This window comes from Rattus norvegicus, chromosome 5 (genome assembly GCF_021556685.1).
Source record: "Rattus norvegicus strain SHRSP/BbbUtx chromosome 5, alternate assembly SHRSP_T2T, whole genome shotgun sequence".
In the NCBI taxonomy this organism is placed as follows: Eukaryota; Metazoa; Chordata; class Mammalia; order Rodentia; family Muridae; genus Rattus; species Rattus norvegicus.
Genome location: NC_141538.1, coordinates 157,281,618 through 157,303,947, shown reverse-complemented (window position 1 = coordinate 157,303,947; position 22,330 = coordinate 157,281,618). Strand labels below are relative to the sequence as shown.

Below are 22,330 nucleotides of genomic sequence, written 5' to 3'. Positions count from 1 at the left end.
TCTCTCTCTCTCATTTACCATGTATGCAGTGTTCTCTATGTTGAATGTATGCCTGCACGACAGAAGACGGCACTAGATCCCATTACAGATGGTTGTGAGCCACCATGTATTGCTGGGAATTGAACTCAGGACCTCTGGAAGAGCAGCCAGTGCTCTTAACCACTGAGCCATCTCTAGAGCCTATTTTCTTTCTTTCTTTTTTCTTTTTTTCCGGAGCTGAGGACTGAACCCAGGGTCTTGCACTTGCTAGGCAAGCGTTCTATCACTGAGCTAAATCCCCAACCCCTCTAGAGCCTATTTTTTGAAACAGGGTCTCTCGCTGACCCTGGAGCATAAATCTATTTGGCTAGACTGGTTGACTAGCAAACTCCAGGCATCCTCCTGCCTCTGCACCCCCAACCCTGGTACTGCTTTATCTGAACGTTTTTCACCTGGGTTCTGGGGACCTAAACTCAGATCCTCATGCTTTTGTGGAAAGCACTTTGCTGACTGAGCCAAGATATCCCCTCTTAACCCCTGGAAATGCATAGTCTCTCAAGGGGATTGGAGAGGAACATGGAAATCGCAGCACACTGTGACTGCCACTTAGTAGGTGCTGTATAAATACAGGCTCTCTTACTTTAGTTTACCTCAAAGGGGGATGAAGATGGGGAGTTAGCTGGGCTGATCCATTCAGGGGCCCAAGATGGCTGCCTAAGTTCTAGTTAGCGTGTCTGAATTCCAGCCAACAGAAACTCCAGACCCACAGGGACAAACACTAATAGTTCTCTATGGACAAAGTAAGAGCCACTTCCCTGAGCATTTTGGATCCCGGGGAAGGACTGTATTAGAAAAGGCAGGCAGGAAGGGCGGGGTCAGTGCTATTACTGCAGCCGACCCAGGCGGCCCTCATACCTACAGTACACAGCTCTGACTTCTTCCTTCAAGGCGGGTTCAGGTCTCAGCCATGCACAGTCCGCCAGCTGCTACTCTATAAAGACCCACGATGGAGTCCTTGTTGCTGGTACTCCATGTTTACAGTTAGCAGAGGGGAGGTTTCATGGGGGTAAGGTGGGTCATGGGTGGGTTCAACACAGTTGATACTGACTCAAGTTTTCAGCCCACGGCCATCTCCCTGGCTGTCCCACTGAGTTTTGCCTGCTGCCCGGAAGTCAGGTATGACTCATGTAAAGCAGCCGTCTTCCATGACTGATGCTGGGCCAAGCCTCAGGACACACCGGGCAACTCCCAGCATATACTGTCAACCCGCAAAGGCTCGTTAGACTATTGGCCAAGAGGCTGTGAACTCCAGTCACCAGGTCCATGTAGCCAGCAATGGACCCCAACATTTCCCCTTGCAAGAGACCTGGCCTGGCTGGCACTGCCCCCCTGTCTGTCCTGAGGACCCTTCCCATGCCCACTAGGCTCTGGGTTCCCCGGTGCCACATGTTTCTGTGAAATGAAACTGACAGTAACCTCAGCACCATGTGGGCTGGCATGGGTGGGAGACCATGTGGACACGGGCGTGCTTGGCAGGACTGCAAATCGCTGACCAGGCTCTGGAGGTTCAGGACCACAAACTCGTGGCTCAGGGCCCAGGCTCTGAGGTAGTTCCCTGGGTTTCTGGCTTGAATCTGCAATGTCCTCTCTTAGGCTCAGGCTCTTGACCACGCATTCTCTGGCCACTGGTGTTGTGAGGTTGTGGAACCTGTGGTAGGGCCCTGTTGGTGGAGTAGGCTACTAGAAGTGGGCTTTCAATGTGACACAGCCCCTGGTTCCTCCCTCACCCTTTGATTTCAATCTACCCCTTTGTGAACTGCTTCCTGTTGGGCCTTTCCCACTCTGGCAGACTGAAACCTGGCTAAACCAGGAGCACAAATAAATCCTGGCTTAAAGTATTTCTGCCAAGGAGCAGAAAGTCACTAATACGCTTGAGTTTATCACTCCAGCCTTAGTTTCCACATCTAGATAGTGGATCTGTAGGTCTTCCTAGGACTTTCGTAGGGTCCCTTGACACAGGGTGGCTGTTGTCACCGCTGGTGCTAATACTGACTGGGCACTCTGTGGCAGGCCCTTGGTTAAATTCTAGACATCAGGTACATCCTCTAGAATGTGGAGAGGTTTGTCCTGGACCAACGTATCCTGGACAGCTTTGCACGGGGAGCCCTGCGGAGGTAAAACCCTCCACCCCTGGTAGCCTAGAGTGGGACAGGCTGGCGAGCAAACAGGCATTCTAGCCAGGGTCCCTTGATTCATCTCAGACATGGTCCACACCTGACACAGGGAGGACGAACAGACATCCCTGTAGTCGCTGCTGCAAAGGGAGCTGCCAGGCAAGTCCTACAGAGGGAGCCCTGCCAGCCCCTCTTCCAGCAAGCTGCCAAGGAAAGACAGGGACACAAAGGCAATGCTAATTACCTCTAATTAGTCAGAGGAGGGAAGCTCAGCTTTGCTGAGGCCTCTAATGTGATAAAGAACTATTATTAGGCAGAGCTGCAAATCTGAGCCAAAGCTGAGGTGTTTGAGGAGGGAGAGGTCTGGGAGCAGCTAGCCTCCAAGGGGGAGAAGTGAGGGTGGTGGCCTGGCTGAGGAGGAGGGGACGGATATTAGGGAGGACTCTTGAACCCCCCTGGGCCCTGCATCTGCAGTAAATATAATGGGCTCGGTGCTGATACGTTCTGGCTTGGCTGGCACCAGGGTCTACTGCTTTGAGTGTAGCCCATGTCCTGCATCTGAGTCCTCTGCTTGCTTTGGTTATGTACAGGGGGAACAGCTCTGATTGGTCATCTGGGGTGACGGTGTTGAGGGGGGTTGGAAATTTGAGGACTTGAGGGCTAGAGGCTTGGATCTAGCCCTGCGAACTGCTTTTTAGGAGATAAGAAGTTTTCTTTTCTTTTCTTTCCTTGTTTAAAGGTTTATTTATTTATTCTATGTATAGGAGTACACTGTCGCTGTCTTCAGACACACCAGAAGAGGGCATCAGATCTCATTACAGATGGTTGTGAGCCACAGTGTGGTTGCTGGGATTTGAACTCATGACCTCTGGAAGAGCAGCCGGTGTTCTTAACCCCTGAGCCATCTCTTTTTTAAGCTTTGATTTCCTCATCTGTTCCTGCCTGGAGGTCGCTTGAGGTTTATGGCCTCTGGGGAAAGGCTGAGATGGAGCTCTGCTCACGAGAGGCAGGTGGGACAGACCGCAGGCCGATGGGACAGACCGATACTCACCACTGAGGACAGGTCCACGTTCTCCATCCTCCGGTCCTGCAACAGCACAGGCTGGAGGCCTGCGACGCGGAGCTGCACAGAAGATGTGCGGTACACGAAACTCAGCAGCCAGTCTCCCCTGCAGGCAGAAGTCAGGGCCATCAGCCCGAGCCTGGGCAGGTTGGGCCTCTGACCCCTAGGTAACTGGCCACCCGGCATAGTTACTACACAGACTGGGTTGGCCTCAAACTCACAGTCCTTCTGCTTCTGCCTCCCAGTGCTAGGCTGACATGTGGGCACCAGCGTGGTCTGCTAGATGCTCCGAGGGGCTCTGGCCTCCAGCTAGTTGGTACCTCCTCCCTTCACATGGGAATCTCACGGTTTGCTCTTTTCCTGTAGGTTCATCCATCACAGGCCCTTTACTGACTGCCCCCAGCTGTCACCCAGAGCCTCTGGTTCACTGCTCTGCTTCTGGCCTCTGAGCCCTGCAGGGTGTTTGCCTAGCACGCACAAATGCGGCTTTTGATTGTTGGCACTGTGTAAGCCATAATCGGTGGGTGCCTGTCTGTGCATCACAATACCTGGGAGGTGGAAGCAGAGGATCTTTGGCTCTGTAGAGAGTTCAAAGCCAGCCTGAGCTATATCACATCCTGCCTCAACAAAATAAACATCACCAGTCACCCCTCTAGTCTGCCCTTTGACTCTGAGCTTGGAGTGTCACCTCCAGGTCACTCAGTGACCATCCTATGTATTTGCTGCAGGGGGCTTAGCCACAACCCTTGTGACCTGTGGTGGTGGAGAATTCATGGGGTTTGGGGTTTTTACAGCTAATCAGCCTGTGGGCTCCCTGAGACAGGACTGTCTTGTGAGGCTTGGGCTGCTTTTTTTGGAGCTTGGGGATTTAAGTCAGAGTGAAACTCTGAGGGCCTCACCACAGACTCCAAACAGGGCTGCTCTCTCACTCCTTCCCTGACCCCCAGGTCCCAGCACTTTCCAGAAGGCCTGATGCCCCGGGGTGCTGAGTCTCTGCATTGCCAGCTTCTGTCTTCCTGCCCCTGCTCGGAAATCATGCTCCAAAAATGGAGTCTGGATGCCTGTGCTGCCAGTGGCACACGGGCATGCCTTAGCCCCAGAGGGCTCTCTCATTTAGACCCTTTTGATTTTCAGACTCAGGTGCTACCCCATGCTTCCTCCCTCAGAGTCATCCTGTAGGTGATGACACAGGAGGGAATCCCACAAGACCCTCCTCTGCCATCCTGCAGGGTGGGACGCCTCTCAGATCTGAACCTCTGGCCCTAGCCACACTCCTGAAATGCTTGTGACCAGCTTCTTGTACCTTTCAGCATAGAGACTTCTTGTCTCCAGAAAGGGTGGGGAAGGCACACTAGGAGCTCAGGAAATGCTGTTACCTCCCCCATGGCATGAGGTTCAGACAGACCTGCAGTAGCCGTTGATGATTCTCCCAGACACCACATTCCGGAACGGTTCCCAGTACTTGGGGTCCCCCTCTACTGGTGCGCCCAGAAGGACAACATCCTCGATGATCCCTTGGCAATCTGGTGAGAGACCCCAGGAGACTCTGTCAGTGTTCCTGCATACCGTAGTCCTGATGGGAAGGGTAGGGTGGTGCGGGTGTGGGATGGATTGAGATGGAGAAAAGGGGGTAGTGCACACACACACCAGAAATGGAGGCTGACACAGGGTTCCAGGCCCTCACATGTCTGATCTATTCCTGCAAAGTGTCACTGTGACAGTTAAAGTAAACAGCACACAGCCACACAGACAGCACGTGGCACAGCCTGAGTAGGAAACAAGGTGTCTTTCCAGTGCCCGAAAGCTCAGACCCGTGAGAACATGGATGACCTGCCCCCCTTCAGAGAGACCCTGGGCCCTGCAGCATTGGAGAACAGTTGGGAGACACCGAAGCCTTCCTTGAGCAGGCTTCAGGAAGCTTGGTAGCCTGGAGGGAAAGGGGTGATGGGTTTTGGAGTGTAGGGGTGCACTCATCAGTCACTCTGATATAATGATTCAAGAATATTTTAGGTCTGGTCCACTAGAAGTGTTTGTGTGTCCTGTAGGCAGCCTTGCGTGGAGCTCAGGCACACCGGAAACTGGCAGTCTGCAGAAGGACACACGTCACTCTCAGAACTACTCTGGCAAATGGGTGTACCCCACCCCCTCACTCTGGTACTGTCCCTTCTGCTTGTTTCCTTCCTTCCTTTCTCTTTTTGTTTTGTGTTTTCAAGACATGGTTTTTCTGTGTAGACTTGACCATCCTGGAACTCACTGTGTAGACCTTGAACTCACAGTCTCTGGAGTACTGGGATAGAGGTGTACACCACCATCAGCCAGGCGGCTGGCCTTAGCTCGGCCAACCTCTTGCTGAGTGACATAGGGCATTCGGCTTCCTCTCTCAGGATCCTTCTAACTGAGGTGCTTCTGTTAACCCTCCTGGCTTTCATGCCAGAGTTTGAGTGAAGGGTTCCAGGCTGCTTGGTGTTTACAATACCATGTTCTCTGAGTATTCTCAAGCTCTGAACCTCAGACTCTCTGAGAGGTTGGAGAGATGGTCCAGTGGTTTAGAGAACTGACTGCTCTTCCAAAGAACCCAGATTTGAGTCCTAGCACCCACACAGTGGCTCACAACCATCTGTAACTCCAAGGCCAGGGGATCTGTCGCCCTCTTCTGGCCTCTGTGAATACCAGGCAAGCAGGTGGTGCACAGACATACATGTAGACAGAACAACCGTAGGCATTAAAAAAATAAAATAGAATAAAATAAAAATAAAACAAAACTCTGGCATAGAAGTTGACCTCACTCCTGGTCCTAGGGGAGTTTTAAAGCTTGTGTGAAGTTATTGTCATCTAGCATGTTGCCTTAACTCTGCCCTGGATGCGGTATTCAGAAAAGGTCCTTAGAGACCAGTGAGACCTCATTCTGAACCCTTCCCATGGAAGATGGGGAGATGGGCTCCGAGAGAAGATGATGCCAGTCCAAGATCACATAGCCAAAGAGACTTCCGCTAGGACCACAACCCAGGGTATCTGGATAGCTGTGGGTTCCCTGGACCATTCTCTCTTCTGTTTCAGTAGCCAAGAAGGCCAAACTGTGTGGACCTCTGGTCATCACAGGGCCAGGACCTCTGGGGCCACCATTCCTCCGCCCGTGGGAACTCCATCAGTGGCCTTTCTGCCATGGACAGAGTGTCACACCTCCTTATGGCCAGCAGTGACCATAGCAGGGATTCTGAGCAACTGTTAGATCTAGAGAGGACCAGGGAGAAAATCCTAAGGAGACAGCTGCCGTGACTCTGAGCTGAGAGAAGCCAGTGGTCTGCAGAATGAGTGTAAACCAGGCAGGAGCGTAAACCAGGTTGGGTTGGACATGAATTCCACTGTCGCTGAAGCCCAGCCAGGAGCTGCCTTACCAAGCTCCCTCTATTCTCAGACAAGCCGCGTTCAAAAGATCTGCTCACTGTTCAGGATGTGCAAAAGGTTTCACTCCATAGCATGTGCAAGGGCCTAAGTTCCCGTCACTACATTGAAAACAAATCCTTAGGGGTTGGGGATTTAGCTCAGTGGTAGAGCGCTTGCCTAGCAAGCGCAAGGCCCTGGGTTCGGTCCCCAGCTCCGAAAAAAAAAAAAAAGAAAAAAAAAAGAAAAAAAAAAAAGAAAACAAATCCTTATCAGGTTATACCTCCAGTGCCCAGCAGCCCCCAGGATGTGTAGCCAGTGCAGAATGCACCCACTGCTCAAGACAGATGGACGATGCCAGAGGGCCCAGGAGACGGCTCAGTGGGAGAAGGAGAGACCAACTCAAGTTGTCTTCTGACCTCTCCATGGGAACCAAGGCATGCACATATGTACACACACACACACACACACACACACACACACACACATACACACACACAGAGACATACACACACACAGGTAAATGTAGACACACACACAGAGACACACACACACAGAGACACACACACACAGAGACACACACACAGGTAAATGTAGAAACACATATACATACACACACAGACACACACACACAGACACACACAGGTAAATGCAGACACATATACATACACACATACATACATAATACACCATATACACATACAATAGATACACACACATGCAAATGCATACACATACACATATATACACACATATACATACACATACAACAGATATATATTCATACATGCATACTCACACACACATTAAATAAGTACAAAATTATAAAAGATGCCAGAGATAAACATTTAATGGCCTCGGCATTCTTTTGCTATGGGACCAGTGTCTACCAAAAGTCATTTTGTGGTCCTGGCCTTCCCTCCCGTCAAAGTTCGAGGCATTAAATACAGGGCTGAGGATACAGCTCAACAGAACACTTGCCTAGCACGTGCCTTCCACCCCCGCCCCCACAAGATTATAAATATTCGTATTCTTATGTAAAAGGGGTAAGATTATCTCCAAGTTCAGGAGTCACAGACACAGGTAGCTTTTGTGCTTCCCAGTTTTGAAAGAGCTCCTTAGATTTTATTTATACTCTGCTTCTACTATGGGAGTGGGCGGTCCTCCATCCTGCTATAACTTTGGCAGTAAGGAGGCGTCATGCCTCTGGTTGAAAAGGAAAGGTTGTCAGTCAAGCCCTCACTCTCCGCTCCTGGGACTTTCTGTCACTGCTTCTCTCTAGTCCAGGAGTGATCCACTTGGGATAGAAGTCAAGGCTGGGGAGGCGGCTCAGTTGGGAAAGTGGTTGTCTAGCATGCACCAAGTCCTGGGTTTCATCCACAGGAGTTGGGTGTGGTAGTGTATGTCTGTGATCCCAGCATCTGAGAGCTAGAGGCGAGAGGATAAAAAAGTTTAAGGCTGTGGTGGTTTGAATGAGAACAGCACTCATAGGCACATACATTGGAATATTTGGTTCCCAACTGGTAGACTGTTTGGGAAGGATTAGGGGGTGTGGCTTGTTGGAGGGGGTGTGTCGCTGAGGTAGGCTTCCAGTTTCCCTCTCTCCCTGCCTTCTGCCTGTAGATCAAGATGTAGTCGACAGCTACTTCGTCAGCACCAAGCCTGCCTGCTGTCATTTTCCTGACCTGTTGATCATGGACTGACCCTTTGAAACTACAAGCAAGCCCCCAGTTAAAGGCTTTCTTTAATAAGTTGTCTTGGTCATGGTATCTCCTTGTAGCAATGAAACAGTCACTAAGACAAAGGCCACCGTTGGCTGTATTGCTAGTTCTCGGCCAGCCTGAGACACATGTATCCTAGGATCTCATGTATCCTAGGCTATCTTAGAACTAGCTGAGGATGGTCATGAACTTGTGACCTTCCTACTTTTACTTCCCCACTGCTGGGATTAGAGGTGTGGGTCACCAACACTCTGAGTTTATGAGGACTGGACACGGAACTCAGGGCTTCACTCACACTAGGCAGGCACTCTATCAGCTGAGTCATAGCTCCAGTTCCTCAAGTCTTTCAAGTGTTCAGGTCAGAGGGCTGGAAAGATGGCTCAGTAGTTAAGAGTGCTTACTGGCCTTGCCAAGGACCCTGGTTTAGGTCCCAGCACCCATGCTGGGCAATTCACTACCACCTAACCTCCAGCTCTAGGGATCTGACACCCTCTTCTGGCTTGCATAAGTGACTGCACTCACACCCCTACATATAATGAAAAATAAAAATAACTCCTAAAAAATAAAGTGTTTGCTCCGTAGCCTCAAGAATATTCATTTGTGCAGAATTCTTTCTTAACTTCTGATGACATTCTGTTATCAGCTTTACTCTTGTCCACCGTCCATCTGGTGTTTCTGGAGGCTCACCCTGGGCTCCTGGGATGGCATTTTCATCACCAGGCACTCCCAGAAGTCTAGACATAGCTCCAGTTCTCCCAGAATCCATCCAGGATCCAGACAGGGCATCCTTTTCTCAGTATCAGCCTTGAGAATTGTTTATGTTTAAACTCTAAAACTCAGATTTAAAGCACACCTCCCAGAGGCCCAGTTTTCGCCCAGCATAGCTGACCTGACTTCTGCTAATCTCCCCATAGCAGGCCTTGTTAAAGGGAAGCCGGTGTGCACAGAGCTTCTGATGTCTGCTCAAACAGCCAGAGAGAGAGGCGCTTGCCCATTCCTGCATGCCGCGTCACGTTGTCAGTGATGAGACTCTCTCAGCTGTACCTGCAAAGTGGCTGGATCCTTTCTATTCCATCAGGGGCTCATGTGTGCGGAGAGTGAGGAAAGGTGAGAATTGGGGGGCGGGGAGGGGAGAGCATCTGCAAGAAAGGACTTGGAGATGATCTCAGCAGTGTCTGACACAAACCAAGGCCATTGAAAAGACACTCACACATGTCCTCTATAGAGGAGGCAGCAAACTGCAAAGGGAGGGAGCCGAGTTGGGAGAACAGGGCAGGGAGTCGGGAGGGGGGGGGGCGTCCCAACTGCAGAGGCTGCCCCCTAGGGGAGGCTCACACTGGCAGGAAATCATCTAGGAACCTCTTTGGCCATCTGATCAGCATTTGGGATGAATTCTTCAAGTGGATAGCTAAGCCTTCAGTTCTGCTCTTTGATAGCCACACCGAATGAGACAGCTATTACCGCACCCCAGGAATCTCAGAATTAATCTGTTCCACCTGGCCTCTCCTGGCTGCCCCCCAGGCCGGCTGACGCTAGGTCTGACTTGGTTCAAGCAACTGGTAGGTACGGTTTTACAGCGGGGAAATAAATCGCATCAAATGTGACTGCGTGTTATCATAGAGATGAAAGGGCCATCTGGCTGAGCCGCGGTCTGCTGTGTATTCTGGGGTATCTGGTGACAGCCATGCTCCTCTTCAGCCAATCGGGATTGTAGGGACTCCAGGATTGACTGTTCAAATAAATCTTTTAAAAATACTTTATTGGGGTTGTGGATTTAGCTCAGTGGTAGAGTGCTTGCCTAGCAAGTGCAAGGCCCTGGGTTCGGTCCCCAACTCCGGAAAAAAGAAAAAATACTTTATTATTTTTTTAAAAAAAACATTATACCCATGTATGTCCAGTCATATGTGTACAAAGGTGCAGTGCCCAATGGATGCCAGAGGTGTTGGGTCCTGGAGCTGGGGTTATTGGCTGTTCTGAGAGACTAGACATGGGAACTGGGAATCACAATGGGATCCTCTGAGACAGCACTACATGCTTTTAACCACTGAGCCATCTCTCCATTCCTCTCCTCGGTTTTGAGACAGGGTCTTACTTGGCAGCCCTATGTTGGCTTGGAACTCACTGCGATCCACCTGTCTCTGCCTCCAGAAGGCTGGGAATACAGGCCTGCATCACCATGCCTGGCTCCCTCTCCTTTCTTTACAAGAACTGTGTGTGGGGGATATGCATGTAGCATGTGATGTGTGTGGAGGATGGAGATTGATGCTGGGTGTCTGGCAATTACTGTCTCTCTTCTCTTTGGCCATAGGATCTATTACTGAGCCTGGTGCTTACTAATTGGTTGGACTCGCTGGTCAGTAAACTTGGAGGCTCCACCCATCTTCTGCTTGTCATCAGGTCACAGATGTGCACATCCGTGCATGGCTATCATCATACATGGGTCTGAACTCAGGTCCATGCGAGCTACAGGAACTTTCCAGACTGAGACATCTCACTGCCCCTACTACATCCTTAAAAAAATAAGGTTTTTTTTTCCCCCTGGAAGACAGTCTCAATATATATAGTCCAGGCTGGTCTTGAATTTATAATCCTCCTGCCTCCTCCTGAGTCTTGGGATACCAAGTGTGTGCTCTCTTAATTTTTTTTTTAAACCATTACCACCTCTTACTTTAGAAAAAGTTCAGGACCAAGTGTCCCTGGAAGGTAAGCAGAACACCTCCATTCTACCATGGGATATTCGGCCTCAGACCTACAAACACTGTCCTGGGTCACACAGCGAGTACCATGCAGGATTTGACTCTTTTCACATTTCATCCCCTCCTGCCCGTCTCACTTCCCTTTGTGATCGGATACAATTGTGAATCAAATATGTTTTAACAACTCTGATGTCTTCCAAAAATGAGTTATCATAAACAGATCATAGGTACCCACAAAGATGGCTACTTACAGTTTGCTGGTTGCAAGAGACACCCTGGCAGCCTGAAAATTCTGAGAAGGCTGACACGTGATGACTAGGTTGAGGGTTATGTCTGAACCACGTGTCAAACAGAAGTGTGTGAACAGACAGAGCCAAGGGAGAGGAGGAGAGGCTCATGACTACGGTTTTTATCTGATATTTTTCATTACTAGGGATGGAACTAAGGACCTTGTGTATACTAGACAAGTGCTTTGCTACAGAGCTATTTCCCTGACCTTTGGGTTTTTAATACACACTTTGGCGGTTTGAATGAGAATGGCCCCTATGCATAGGCTCAGGTATTTGAATATTGGATGTTGGTGGAACTGTTCGAAGAGGATTAGGAGGTGTGGCCTTGCTGGAGGAGGTGTGGCCTTGCTGGAGGAGGTGTGGCCTTGCTGGAGGAGGTGTGGCCTTGCTGGAGGAGGTGTGGCCTTGCTGGAGGAGGTATGTCTCTGGGAGTGAGCTTTGATGTTTCAAAAGTCCAGGCCTGGGGCTGGGGATTTAGCTCAGTGGTAGAGCACTTACCTAGGAAGCGCAAGGCCCTGGGTTCGGTCCCCAGCTCCGAAAAAAAGAACCAAAAAAAAAAAAAAAAAAGTCCAGGCCATTTCTAGTTAGCTTTCTCTGCCTCATGCTTGTGGACTGAGGTGTGAGCTCTCAGCTACTCCTACAGCGCCATCTCTGCTTGCCTGCAGTCACACTCCCCACTGCGACGGTCAATAAACCTTTGGAACTGTGAGCCTCAAATGAAGTACTTTGTTTTATAAGTTGCCTTGGTCATGGCATCTCATCACAGAAATAAAAACTAAGAAGTTGGTACCAGGAGTGGGCTGTTGCTGGGACAGGCTTGGCCAGGCTGTTCTTTGGAGGCAACTGGAAGACTCTGGGATTCTGGACTAGGAAGGTGGCCAAAGGCTGTAAGCTGGGCTTACTAGGCCATCATAGTAGAAGCGTGGAAGACAGTAGTTGCTGAGGGAACTGCGAACTCTGGAGTCCCAGCTCAACAGATATCATGGGGGAAAATATTAGTAACTGGGCTAGAGAACGTTCTTGTGCTCTAGAGTTTTAGACTAATTTTATTGGCTGGTGTTTGACACACAGGGTCTTGGCTTTCCCAACAGAATTGTTATTTATTTATCGACAAGGTCTCACATTGCTCGGATGGTCCCAAACTCACTATGTAGCACCTCTCAGGTGCTGGGATTCTAGGTCCTTCACTGAGTGTGTGTCATTTGGAAATACAGTTTCTGGTAAACTGAGGGCTGCAATCTAGTTGGGACTAGATGGGCTGTTTATTAGCATGTGCACACTTGAGTAAAGGCAGAAGTTACTGCTCTGTAGCCAACCGTCCTGGCCCAGTGGCTCTCAGTGAACAGTGTTTATTCCCAAGAGTCTACTAGTCAGGCATAGCTGCTCCCTGAAGCTCAGGCGGGACTCACTTCTGGAAAATTCTCAGGCATTAATGCCCCTCTCTTCCCTTGGCTCTTCTCTCAGATTTTGCATTAGGCAACCAAGGAACTTCCTCATTCCTTTTCCCCACTTCTTTACCCCCACAAAGGCATTGTGGGTAATTTCTACAAATGGATCTTGTAGCGGTTTCTCTTTTCCTCTGTCTAACCTGCTATTGAAGCATCAGTATGGATTTCATGTTCTGCCTTCTCATGTCCAGAAATTTCATTTGATTTATTTTCAAATCTCTTGTTATTTTATATCTATCATCTATCGGTCTATCTATCTATTTATCTATCTATCTATCTATCTATCTATCCATCCATTGACCCCCCACGTATGTATGTATATATGTATGTATGTATGTATGTATTTATGTATCCATCCATCCATCCATTCACCCACCCACGTATGTATGTATGTATGTATGTATGTATGTATGTATGTATCTATCTATCTATCTATCTATCTATCTATCTATCTATCTATCTATCTATCTTTTGTTTTCTCAAGACAGTCTCTCCATGTTGCCCTGACTATCCTGGAACTCACTGTAGACCAGGCTGCCTCTGCCCCCTGAGCGCTGGGGTTAAAGGCATGAGCCACATCACTGGACTCATTAGTTTTTTATTTCTTGTTAATCTGCTGGTTTTTTTCTATTTTTTTCTCTTTTCAGAGAGAATCTCTATATGAAACCCAGGCTGGCCTAGAACTCATGGTCCTCCTGCTTCAGCCTCCTGGGTGCCAGAGTCAAAAGGCAGTACTCCCACCCCTCGGGTCTGCCTCCCTTGAAGTGGAACTCAATTTGTAGATCAGGTTAGCCTCAAACCCAGGAAGAGCTGCTTGCCTCTCTCTCCCGAGGGCTAAGGTTAAAGGCCTGTGCCATGGCCCGCCATGCCCCTCCACACCACATCACGCCACTTCTGGTCCTTCTCTATTCAGCTGCAGTCTTTAACCTATGTTTTAATAACTGTAACACACTGTTTGTCTAAGCATGAGGTCTGAGCCAGATGCCTCAGCCTCCAAATGCTGGTCACAGAACTGGACCCTCCCAACACCACTTCTGTTTCTTTCTTGTTTCTTTACTACTTGGAAGCTCAGCTCAGCACTTCAAAGAGTATCTGCTGCAACTTAATTAGCATTTATGGGGTATCTGTAATGGGAGAACTTACACTGCTAATTAGTGGGAAAGCTAATTAGTCTGCACAATTGCCGCGCTAGAAATATGCTAACATAGACTTATTTCTGCCTGCCCCCCACTTTCTGGGTCTCTTGCTCTTACTTTTGCTCTCTCTTTAAGACAGGAGCTCACCTGTAGCCCAGGCTGGCCTGGAACCCCTTGTGTAGCTCAGGCTGACCTTGAGTTTGTGGTAACTCTTCCCACTGAGTATAAGCATGAGCTACCACACCCAGTATTCTGTCTGCCTGTCTGTCCATCTATCTACCGTCTATTTATTTATGTTTATTTCATTTTGGTGGTGCTGAGGCTTAAACCCAGGGTCACGCACATGCTGTGCAAGTTCCTTACCACGGAAATACACACAGCCTCTTCCCTTGCATATACTTTATTTTTATTTCTTTATCTTCACACTATATAGACCAGGCTGTCCTCAAACTCATAGAGATCTGCCTGCCTCTGCCTCCCGAGTGTGGGATTGAAGGTGTGCACCATCATGCCTGGCTCTCTTCCCCATTTTAAAGAAGATAGGGTCTCACTTTGTGGTGGAAGTCGACCTTGAACTCCTGGACTCAAGTATTCCTTTTGCCTCAGCCTCCTGCCTGAATAGCTGGGACTGTACGAGGCAGAAGCTTTGCACGTCTTTATTTCTGGCATGGCTGGCATGAATGGCATGGCATCTGGCACAGAGCCGTGCTGTTCGTGATGAGCTGCGATGCCTCTTTGCCTGAGCCGCCCTGTGTCTGTGGCGCTCCGGTTTCTAGAACAACTAACAGCCAGCACAGCCCATCCCGGATGTCCCTGGGAACAAGCACGTGTCCCTGGGAACAAGCACGTGTCCCTGGCCTCTGAAGCCAAGGCCCCAATCTTAGAAGAGTTCCCAGTGACAGTGGCATCCCCTAAGCCTAGAGAAAACAATGCTACCTTGATGTTTCCTCTTCTCTGATTGGACGAGTGCCCTCACCTCATGAGCCAAAAAGAAGCCTTTAATCCCATAAGTCACTGCTCTTCGGGTATTAGGTTGCAAAGATGAGAAAAGGGACGAATGCCGAATTCTGCCGCATCCTCACCTAGCACGCTGGACTCGCAGGCTGTGGGGATGGTTCTAGGAGAGGCTTCCGGGGAAACAGCTGTCAAACAGGTAACTATCAATCCCACCTTTGCTTTGGTGCCTAATAAATGTTTATCCAGGATTAATATTGGTGACTATTTCTCAGGAACCTCGAATGGCTGTTGAGTTTTGTACAGGATCTCCAGCAGGTGCTTCTCAACCTGTCGAGACCCCAGGGGTGGGATCTAACGATCCTTTCACGGGGGTCACCTAAGACTACCTGCCTATCAGATATTTACATTACAATTCATAACAGAGGCAAAATGACAGTTATGAAGTAGCAACAAAACAATTTTACGGTTGGGAGTCATCACAGGAGGAACTGTGTTAAGGGATCAGCACTAGGAAGGCTGAGAACCACTGCCCTAGAAGCTGGCCACAGCCAGTGCTGCTGGGCCATCTTCTGTGAAGTGTGCCTTTTAGAGCCACACCAATGTGGAGCTGCACTGACCACAGCACTGAGGGTGTCTCCAAGTAGGGCAGGATCATAGGAGCCTGTAGGAAAGGTACATGCTACAAAACTGAGCATACCCTGGATGTGACCCCTCCCAGGAAGCCTCGTGGGACACTAGGAAGAATCTGATGCGGGTGTCAGCCAGAGAGGGACAGGCTGCTCCTGCTAGACCAAGGCTGACAGAGCCCTGAGTTTTCTGAGACTATTCTCGTGAAAACTGGGAGAACGGTGAGAGGTTGTGGGAGGGGAGGAGAGAGGAAGGGGAGGAGGAAGGGGAGAAGGAGGAGCTGGGGGTGAGGAAGAGGGGGAGGATTTCTGACAGAGATGCTTGCAAGGTAGGAAGGGATGACTGTCCTCTGTGGCCCTGTGCTCTGGACTCACCAGCCTCTTCCCCTCCTTGGCACACTGGATGGGGGCAGTGTTCGCCATCAGGGTTCTGCAGAGATCAGACAGGACAGATCAGCTCCACCCTTGATCGCTCTGAGTCTGTGATTTTGCACGCAACAGGCCCACCGAGCTGCATCAGCTACCAGCCACCAGATTATAAACCAGACGGAAGATTCCAGACTCGTGGCCTAATTAAGTCTTCAGGCTCCCTAGGCACTCGCCAGAGTCGCAGTGGTAATTATCTGAAGTCCCCGCCGTGGTTCCCGGCGAAGTTCTCAGTTTGGTCTGATAAAGATCTTTCCAGTCGGACATTCTGCCCACAGCTCCCGCTTTGGAGCCTCAGCCTGACCTTTCTAATGAGCAAGGAGCAGAGACACTGAAGCCTGGCTGGTTAATTAAGTCGGAATAGAACTCATAGGCACTTTAAAGAAAGGGCCCAATGCAAGCTGGGTTGAAACGCAAGGTCTGACTGTTCTCTGTGGAGCTGGCATCTCCATGCCCCCACACGTCCCCCAGTCTGTACCTTTTGTTTTTTTTTATTTGACTAAGAGGAAGCTAACAGCTAGATTCACAGCTCAATGACTGCACTGGCTAATAATAGAGAAACAGAGTGTCCTGCTCCTTTGTTTTCCCATCCAACTTAGAAGCTAGAGTCATCTGGGAAGAACTTCAACTGAGAAAACACCATCAGCCTCTAGGCCAGTCAGTGTGGGACGGCTTCTTGGTGAATGATTGATGTGAGCAGGCCCAGCCCACTGTGGGGTGGGCCCATCCTGGGCAGGTGGCTCTGGGTGGTCTAAGAAAGCTGACTGAGGCAGGCTGGTGATGGCACACACCTTTAATCCCAGCTCTCGGGAGGCAGAGACAAGCGGGTCTCTGTGAGTTCAAGGCCAGCCTGGTCTAGAGAGTGATTGCCTGGGCTACACAGAGAAAAACAAAGCAAAACCAAAACAAAAGATAGGAAGCTGTATTCTTCCATGGTGCATCAGCTCTCACCTCCATGTTCCTGCCTTAAGGTCCTGTCTTGGCTTCCCTCAGTGATGGGCGGTAAATGTAAGGTGAAATAAACCCTTTTCTCCCCTGATTGTTTTTGGTCAGGTTTCTTATCACAGGGATGGAATTGCTGAGACACGGGGTACTAATGACAGTGGCAAACCTTCGGCATGAAGACGGCTTCCTGGCCAGCCCTGTATCTGCCTTAGAGACAGTCTCCCCCTTAACCTATGTCTAGTCCCATGAAGAAAGCATTACGGGGGCCATTTCTCAGGAGACTGAGGCTTTCATACCAAACATGCAGTTTGCTAACGCAGCTGGGAGCAGTGCAGTTGGGTTTGGATGCAGGCTTAGCTGTGAGCACATCTGCCTGATCTATGCTCAGCTTTCTGACATGGAAACTTCTTGACAGCTTTGTATCTCCTATACCTACCTCCCGAGCCTTCTCTTGTGGTGTTGGGGATACTGCGTGCTAGGCAGGCACTTTACCAGCTCTGCTGCCCACATCAGTGCATTTTTCTGGCCTTCACTGTGTCAGAGGCAAGATGGAGACAGCAATGCCTCTGTCTCAGTGATGTTAGTTCTACTCAGCGAGAGAAAACAGGCAAAGCCCTTCGGACATTCGTACATGGCCTGACACATAGTCCCCAGCCAGCAGGTGGCCACTGTTAACACAGAATAATTAGGACAGGCTCTGGTGTTCTTTCACCAAGCAGCCTCAAGTCTGGAGGGCTGAAGTGACTTTCCCAAAGCCAACCAGACAGGAGCCAGCAAAGTCTGGATTCAGGTCTCTAGACTCTACACCCAGTGCTCCTTTTCAGTTACTCTCCCCTGTGGTCCTGTGTCTGGGAGACACTCGGAAGGATGACAAAAAGAGTTTGTGGATGGGGAAGGGATGGGGAGCCAGCCAGGGAGACAGAAGCAAAGGACCCTAGCTGCAGCAGAAGCAGGCTTTCTAAACACTTAGCAAATATGCCCTAAGGCTTGCTAGCCCAGCCCTGACTGCATGCTCGGGGCCGCCTGGCAGAGACAATACCTAGTGCCTGAATTATCTCACGTCCCTCTGGGATGAAGCTGAGAATAAAGCACACATGAATGAGTGCACACATGAGTGAATGCACACACGAGTGAATGCACACACGAGTGAATGCACACACGAGTGAATGCACACATGAGCGAATGCACACATGAATGAGTGAATGCACACACGAGCGAATGCACACATGAATGAGTGAATGCACACACGAGTGAATGCACACACGAGTGAATGCACACATGAATGAGTGAATGCACACATGAGTGAATGCACACATGAATGAGTGAATGCACACACGAGCGAATGCACACATGAATGAGTGAATGCACACACGAGTGAATGCACACACGAGTGAATGCACACATGAATGAGTGAATGCACACATGAGTGAATGCACACATGAACGAAAGCACACGAGTGAATACATACATGAGTGAATGCACACATGAGTGAATGCATACATGAATGAGTGAATGCACACATGAGTGAATGCATGCACAAGCTGAAGCAGGAATTGATTTCTTGGTTCAGAGGGCTTTTTCTTGGCTGAGGCAGCTAGTATGAGTCAGTCTGAATGGAGCTCCTCCAAATGTCCAATTTGAAAATCTTTTCAAAGCAAATACTTGGGGGGTGGGGGGAGGACTGTCCATTATGATCTGGGACTGTGAGTCTCTTAGTGAGTGCTTCAGTTTAGTGAGGGAATGCTCCAGCCGAGGCTCTTGTTGGCAGCAGGTGCCCTCACCCTTACCCTTGCCACCAGCTGGCATCATTCCCAAAGCAAATTGATGTCCTTGGCTGCTCCCGGAGACAGACTATTGTTTGAGAGGGGGCTGCTGAACTTGGGGCAATTCCGGCCCTGCTCATTTCCTGACCCCTTGACAGGTGTGCTTCCTGTCTGGGTTCTGAGAGGGTGGGTGGAATGGGGCGGGTGGACTGCTGGACAGCCTAGGGGAAGCATCTTGGTGTGGCAGGGTCATTAGGAGGCTTGCACAATGGCTCAATCAGTTGGCCCAGGTGTCCTGGACACTGGGTGTCCTTTGAGTCCCTCTCTTCCAAAGGCAAGAGTGTTTTCTTCAGTAGGAAAAACTCCCAGCATGCTGCATGCCTGTCTTCATGTATCTCATTCGTAAGTCAGTTACTAGCACGCCAAGATCTGAGCCAGAGGCTAGGAATTCAGGAGTGACAAGACGGATAGGGCCCATTCTGAAGGCAGGGGTTTGGTTCTGGAATATGGCTTCAGTGACTATGACTATATTCTAAACCACGGTTATCAGGTTTTGGTTTGATGGGAACAATGGTCTACACTTCAGGGTGTGATATGAAGAGGTATCAGTTCCAACCAGGTGTCTGCCAAGAGGGGAATGTGCAAGGCAGGGGATCACCATTTTAAAGCACCTGCTATGTGCCAGTGGCCAGGTCAGATGACAGGCACTTCACCAAAGGAAGGGAAACACACACACACACACACACACACACACACACACACACCACACAACACACAAAATACACACCACACACGCAACACACACACAACACAATGCAACACACACATGTACACATACAATACACACACATACAATACATACACATACATACATACACACACACACACACCACACAACACACAAAATACACACCACACACGCAACACACACACAACACAATGCAACACACACATGTACACATACAATACACACACATACAATACATACACATACATACACACACACACACACACACACACACACACACACACACACACACACACGTTCAAGACCCCAACCCATGCCTCTGGGAGAGCTGTTTATTTCAACTGACTAAGATCTAGGAGGGTGAGGCGGTTACTGCCATCTCTCCACAGCCTGCTATGGAACTTGGCACACAGTAGGAACTCCAGGAATGGGCCAGTGAGCTGGGGTATCATTGTGTCTGATCTAGGGTGTGGCTGTGGTCGAAAGCACACCACCAGGATGGGCTGCAGAAAAGTCCTGCAATGAAATAGGAACTCCAGAGTTGGAGAAAGACACAAACGAGTCCCCTTTCTCTACCTTCCTGTTTCTGTGTGTTTGTGTGTGTGTGAGTGTGTGTGTCTGTGAGTGTGTGTGTGTGTTTGTGTGTTTGCGTGGGGAGGCCAGGGGTTAACCTCAGTGTCGCTCCTCAGGGACCATCTACCGCGTTTTTACTTGAACTTGATAACTGGCTAGACTGATTGGCTGGTGGACCTTATGAATGCCCTCCACCCGGCTTTGCCTACACAGCACTGGGGTTACAAAGCACCATGACCAAATGCTTCTTATGTGGGTACAGGGCATCAAACGCAGGTGCTCACACTTGGAGGGCTGGCTCGACACTCACCATCTCTCCAAGCCCCTACTTCGCCATCTCTAAATCCCACTTTGTGTGTAGAAAACAGGCAGAATGACCTGTCCCCTGGGTTGGGCGAGACTTGAGGAAAATATGTATTAAAGTCTAATCAGAAGAAAGAGCAGAGGTTGGACCATCCTGGGGGACTGTAGCAGCCATTCCTGTCACATACTCATTCCTAACCTTAGTGTCCTCCCCTCTCTCCAGTCACCACTGCCAGTCCATCCCCTCTGAATGCCTACATACTTGACATAGTCTAGAGCCAAGTGTATCAAGGCAGCCCTCACTTTGGCTGGGATCTGCCTGGTCCCACTCCCAGTCTCTCAGACCCAAGGCTGGGCACTGTCTCTCATGCCCTGGATACTACAGGAGAGCTGGTGGCTGGGCTTCTAAGCTCCTGGGACTACCTGATGAGGCTCTCCCCAAAGGGTCTCAGGACTTGCTTTGTTTGGGCTTCCTATAACGGTTTCCCACAGCTTCCAAACTGGAAGGACTGTTCTGTGAGGGAGATCTCGAGAAGGAAATTCTCATTTTGGAGACAGGGAAACTGAGGCTCAGGCCTGTGATGTCTGAATGAGAATGGCCCTCATAGGTTCATCTATTTGAATGCTTAGTTAGCAGAGAGTGGAACTGTTTGAGAAGGATTAGAGGCATTAGGAGGTGTGGTCTTGTTGGAGGAAGTGTGTCACTAGAGGGTGGGCTTTGAGGTTTCAAAAGTCCATGTCAGGCCCAGTGTCACTGCTGCCTGTGGACCAGGATGTGAAGCTCCCAGCTATGGTCCCAGTGTCATGCCTGCCTGCTTCCTACTATGGTGATTATGGACTAACCTGAAACTGTAAGTAAGCCACCAATGAAGTGTTTCCTTTTGTAAGAGTTGCCTTGGTCATGGCATCTCCTCACAACTATAGAACAGTAACTAAAGCAGGGCTCATATTGTCTTGACTGACCCCTTAGCTGAGAATTCATGGCAGAGGCCAGAATCCCACCGAGGTCTTCTGGCTGCTGGTTTCTAGGGTGGGTTCAGGAAACACAGCCTGTCTGGAGTATTGTTTTTGTGGAACTCTGAGGCCCTAGAGTAGATGTAAGACTAAGACAGTTCAGATGGGGCTGGCTCTGGGTGACTCTGGTGTTTACAGACACAGATCATTACTCGCTCTGAGGGGACTCCAGAAAACAATGGGTGGATTCCAATGCACTACAGTAAATCCTTCTCTCCACTGCTCAGATCATGGTAGCTTGCCGGGGATTAAGAGAGGGTCCCTCTGTGTGCAGATTAATGGTGCTAGATAATCAGGACTGCCTGGAACCGGTCAGGCCACCGCGAGGGGAGAGTTTTCTCTGCCACATGTCCAAGCCACATCACAGGCCCTAATGTAACCAGTCAAATGATGCTAGACCGAAACCTTCCATATCCTGGGCCAAAACTGTCTCGCCCAACCCAGGGGACAGGTCATTCTGCCTGTTTTCTACACACAAAGTGGGATTTAGAGATGGCGAAGTAGCTTGGCCAGCGCCGAGAGTGCCATAGCCACATTGTCTGTAACCAGAAAAATAGCCCCTACTGTCAGGCTGCTGGTGGGGACACATTTTGGCCATAAGGAACAAGATCAGACCAACGACACTCCTGATCATGGGGACTCTCCCAGGGCCCTCTGGTAATGCCAGTGTTCAAACGGTTCCTGACCTTTCCAGATCTAGCTGACAGCGGACATCCCATCTTTCCTTGCTCTTGATGGTTAGGGAGCAATTGTGTCACATGCTTGGGCTGACTAGGGTGAGCGGTAACTGACAGGTAGAGGCTTCCCATGACATTTTTACACTGGCTGGTGTGAAGGTTAGGCAAAACACCACATAGGTATCTCGCTTGCTCCTCAGAACACGGGGTAGGGCCCTCAATTCTGTAATTGGGGAAAGTGAGGCTCAGAGTGGTGCTCAGTGAGGTCCTGGGAACAGTAGCCGCCACTCCAGCTACCCTTTGCCTATCTGCTCTGCTGTGTGGGCAGGAGTTCTGTTCCAGAGCTTTCTGTCTTTCGTGTTTTGCAGGTCTATGTGCCATCAGGGGGTAAGAGGTGGGGAAGCAGTCTG

The 22,330-nt window shown here is 49.8% G+C and overlaps 1 protein-coding gene across 13 annotated transcripts in view; it reads right to left on the bottom strand.

Annotated features, from left to right (window-relative positions):
• Positions 1–22,330, bottom strand: part of Tmco4 (transmembrane and coiled-coil domains 4) — a 78,035-nt gene that overhangs the window by 1,963 nt on the left and 53,742 nt on the right. For 2 of the 13 annotated variants that reach the window (XR_015620029.1, XR_015620031.1), the window contains exons 13-15: positions 15,847–15,901; positions 4,622–4,739; positions 3,205–3,322 (exon numbers count right to left, since the gene is read on the bottom strand). Coding sequence is in view for 10 of the 13 variants with exons in the window: in XM_087550717.1 (XP_087406843.1) it covers positions 3,114–3,122; positions 3,205–3,322; positions 4,622–4,739 (245 nt within the window). In the remaining 3 variants the exon portion in view is untranslated. 13 annotated transcript variants of the gene reach the window in all.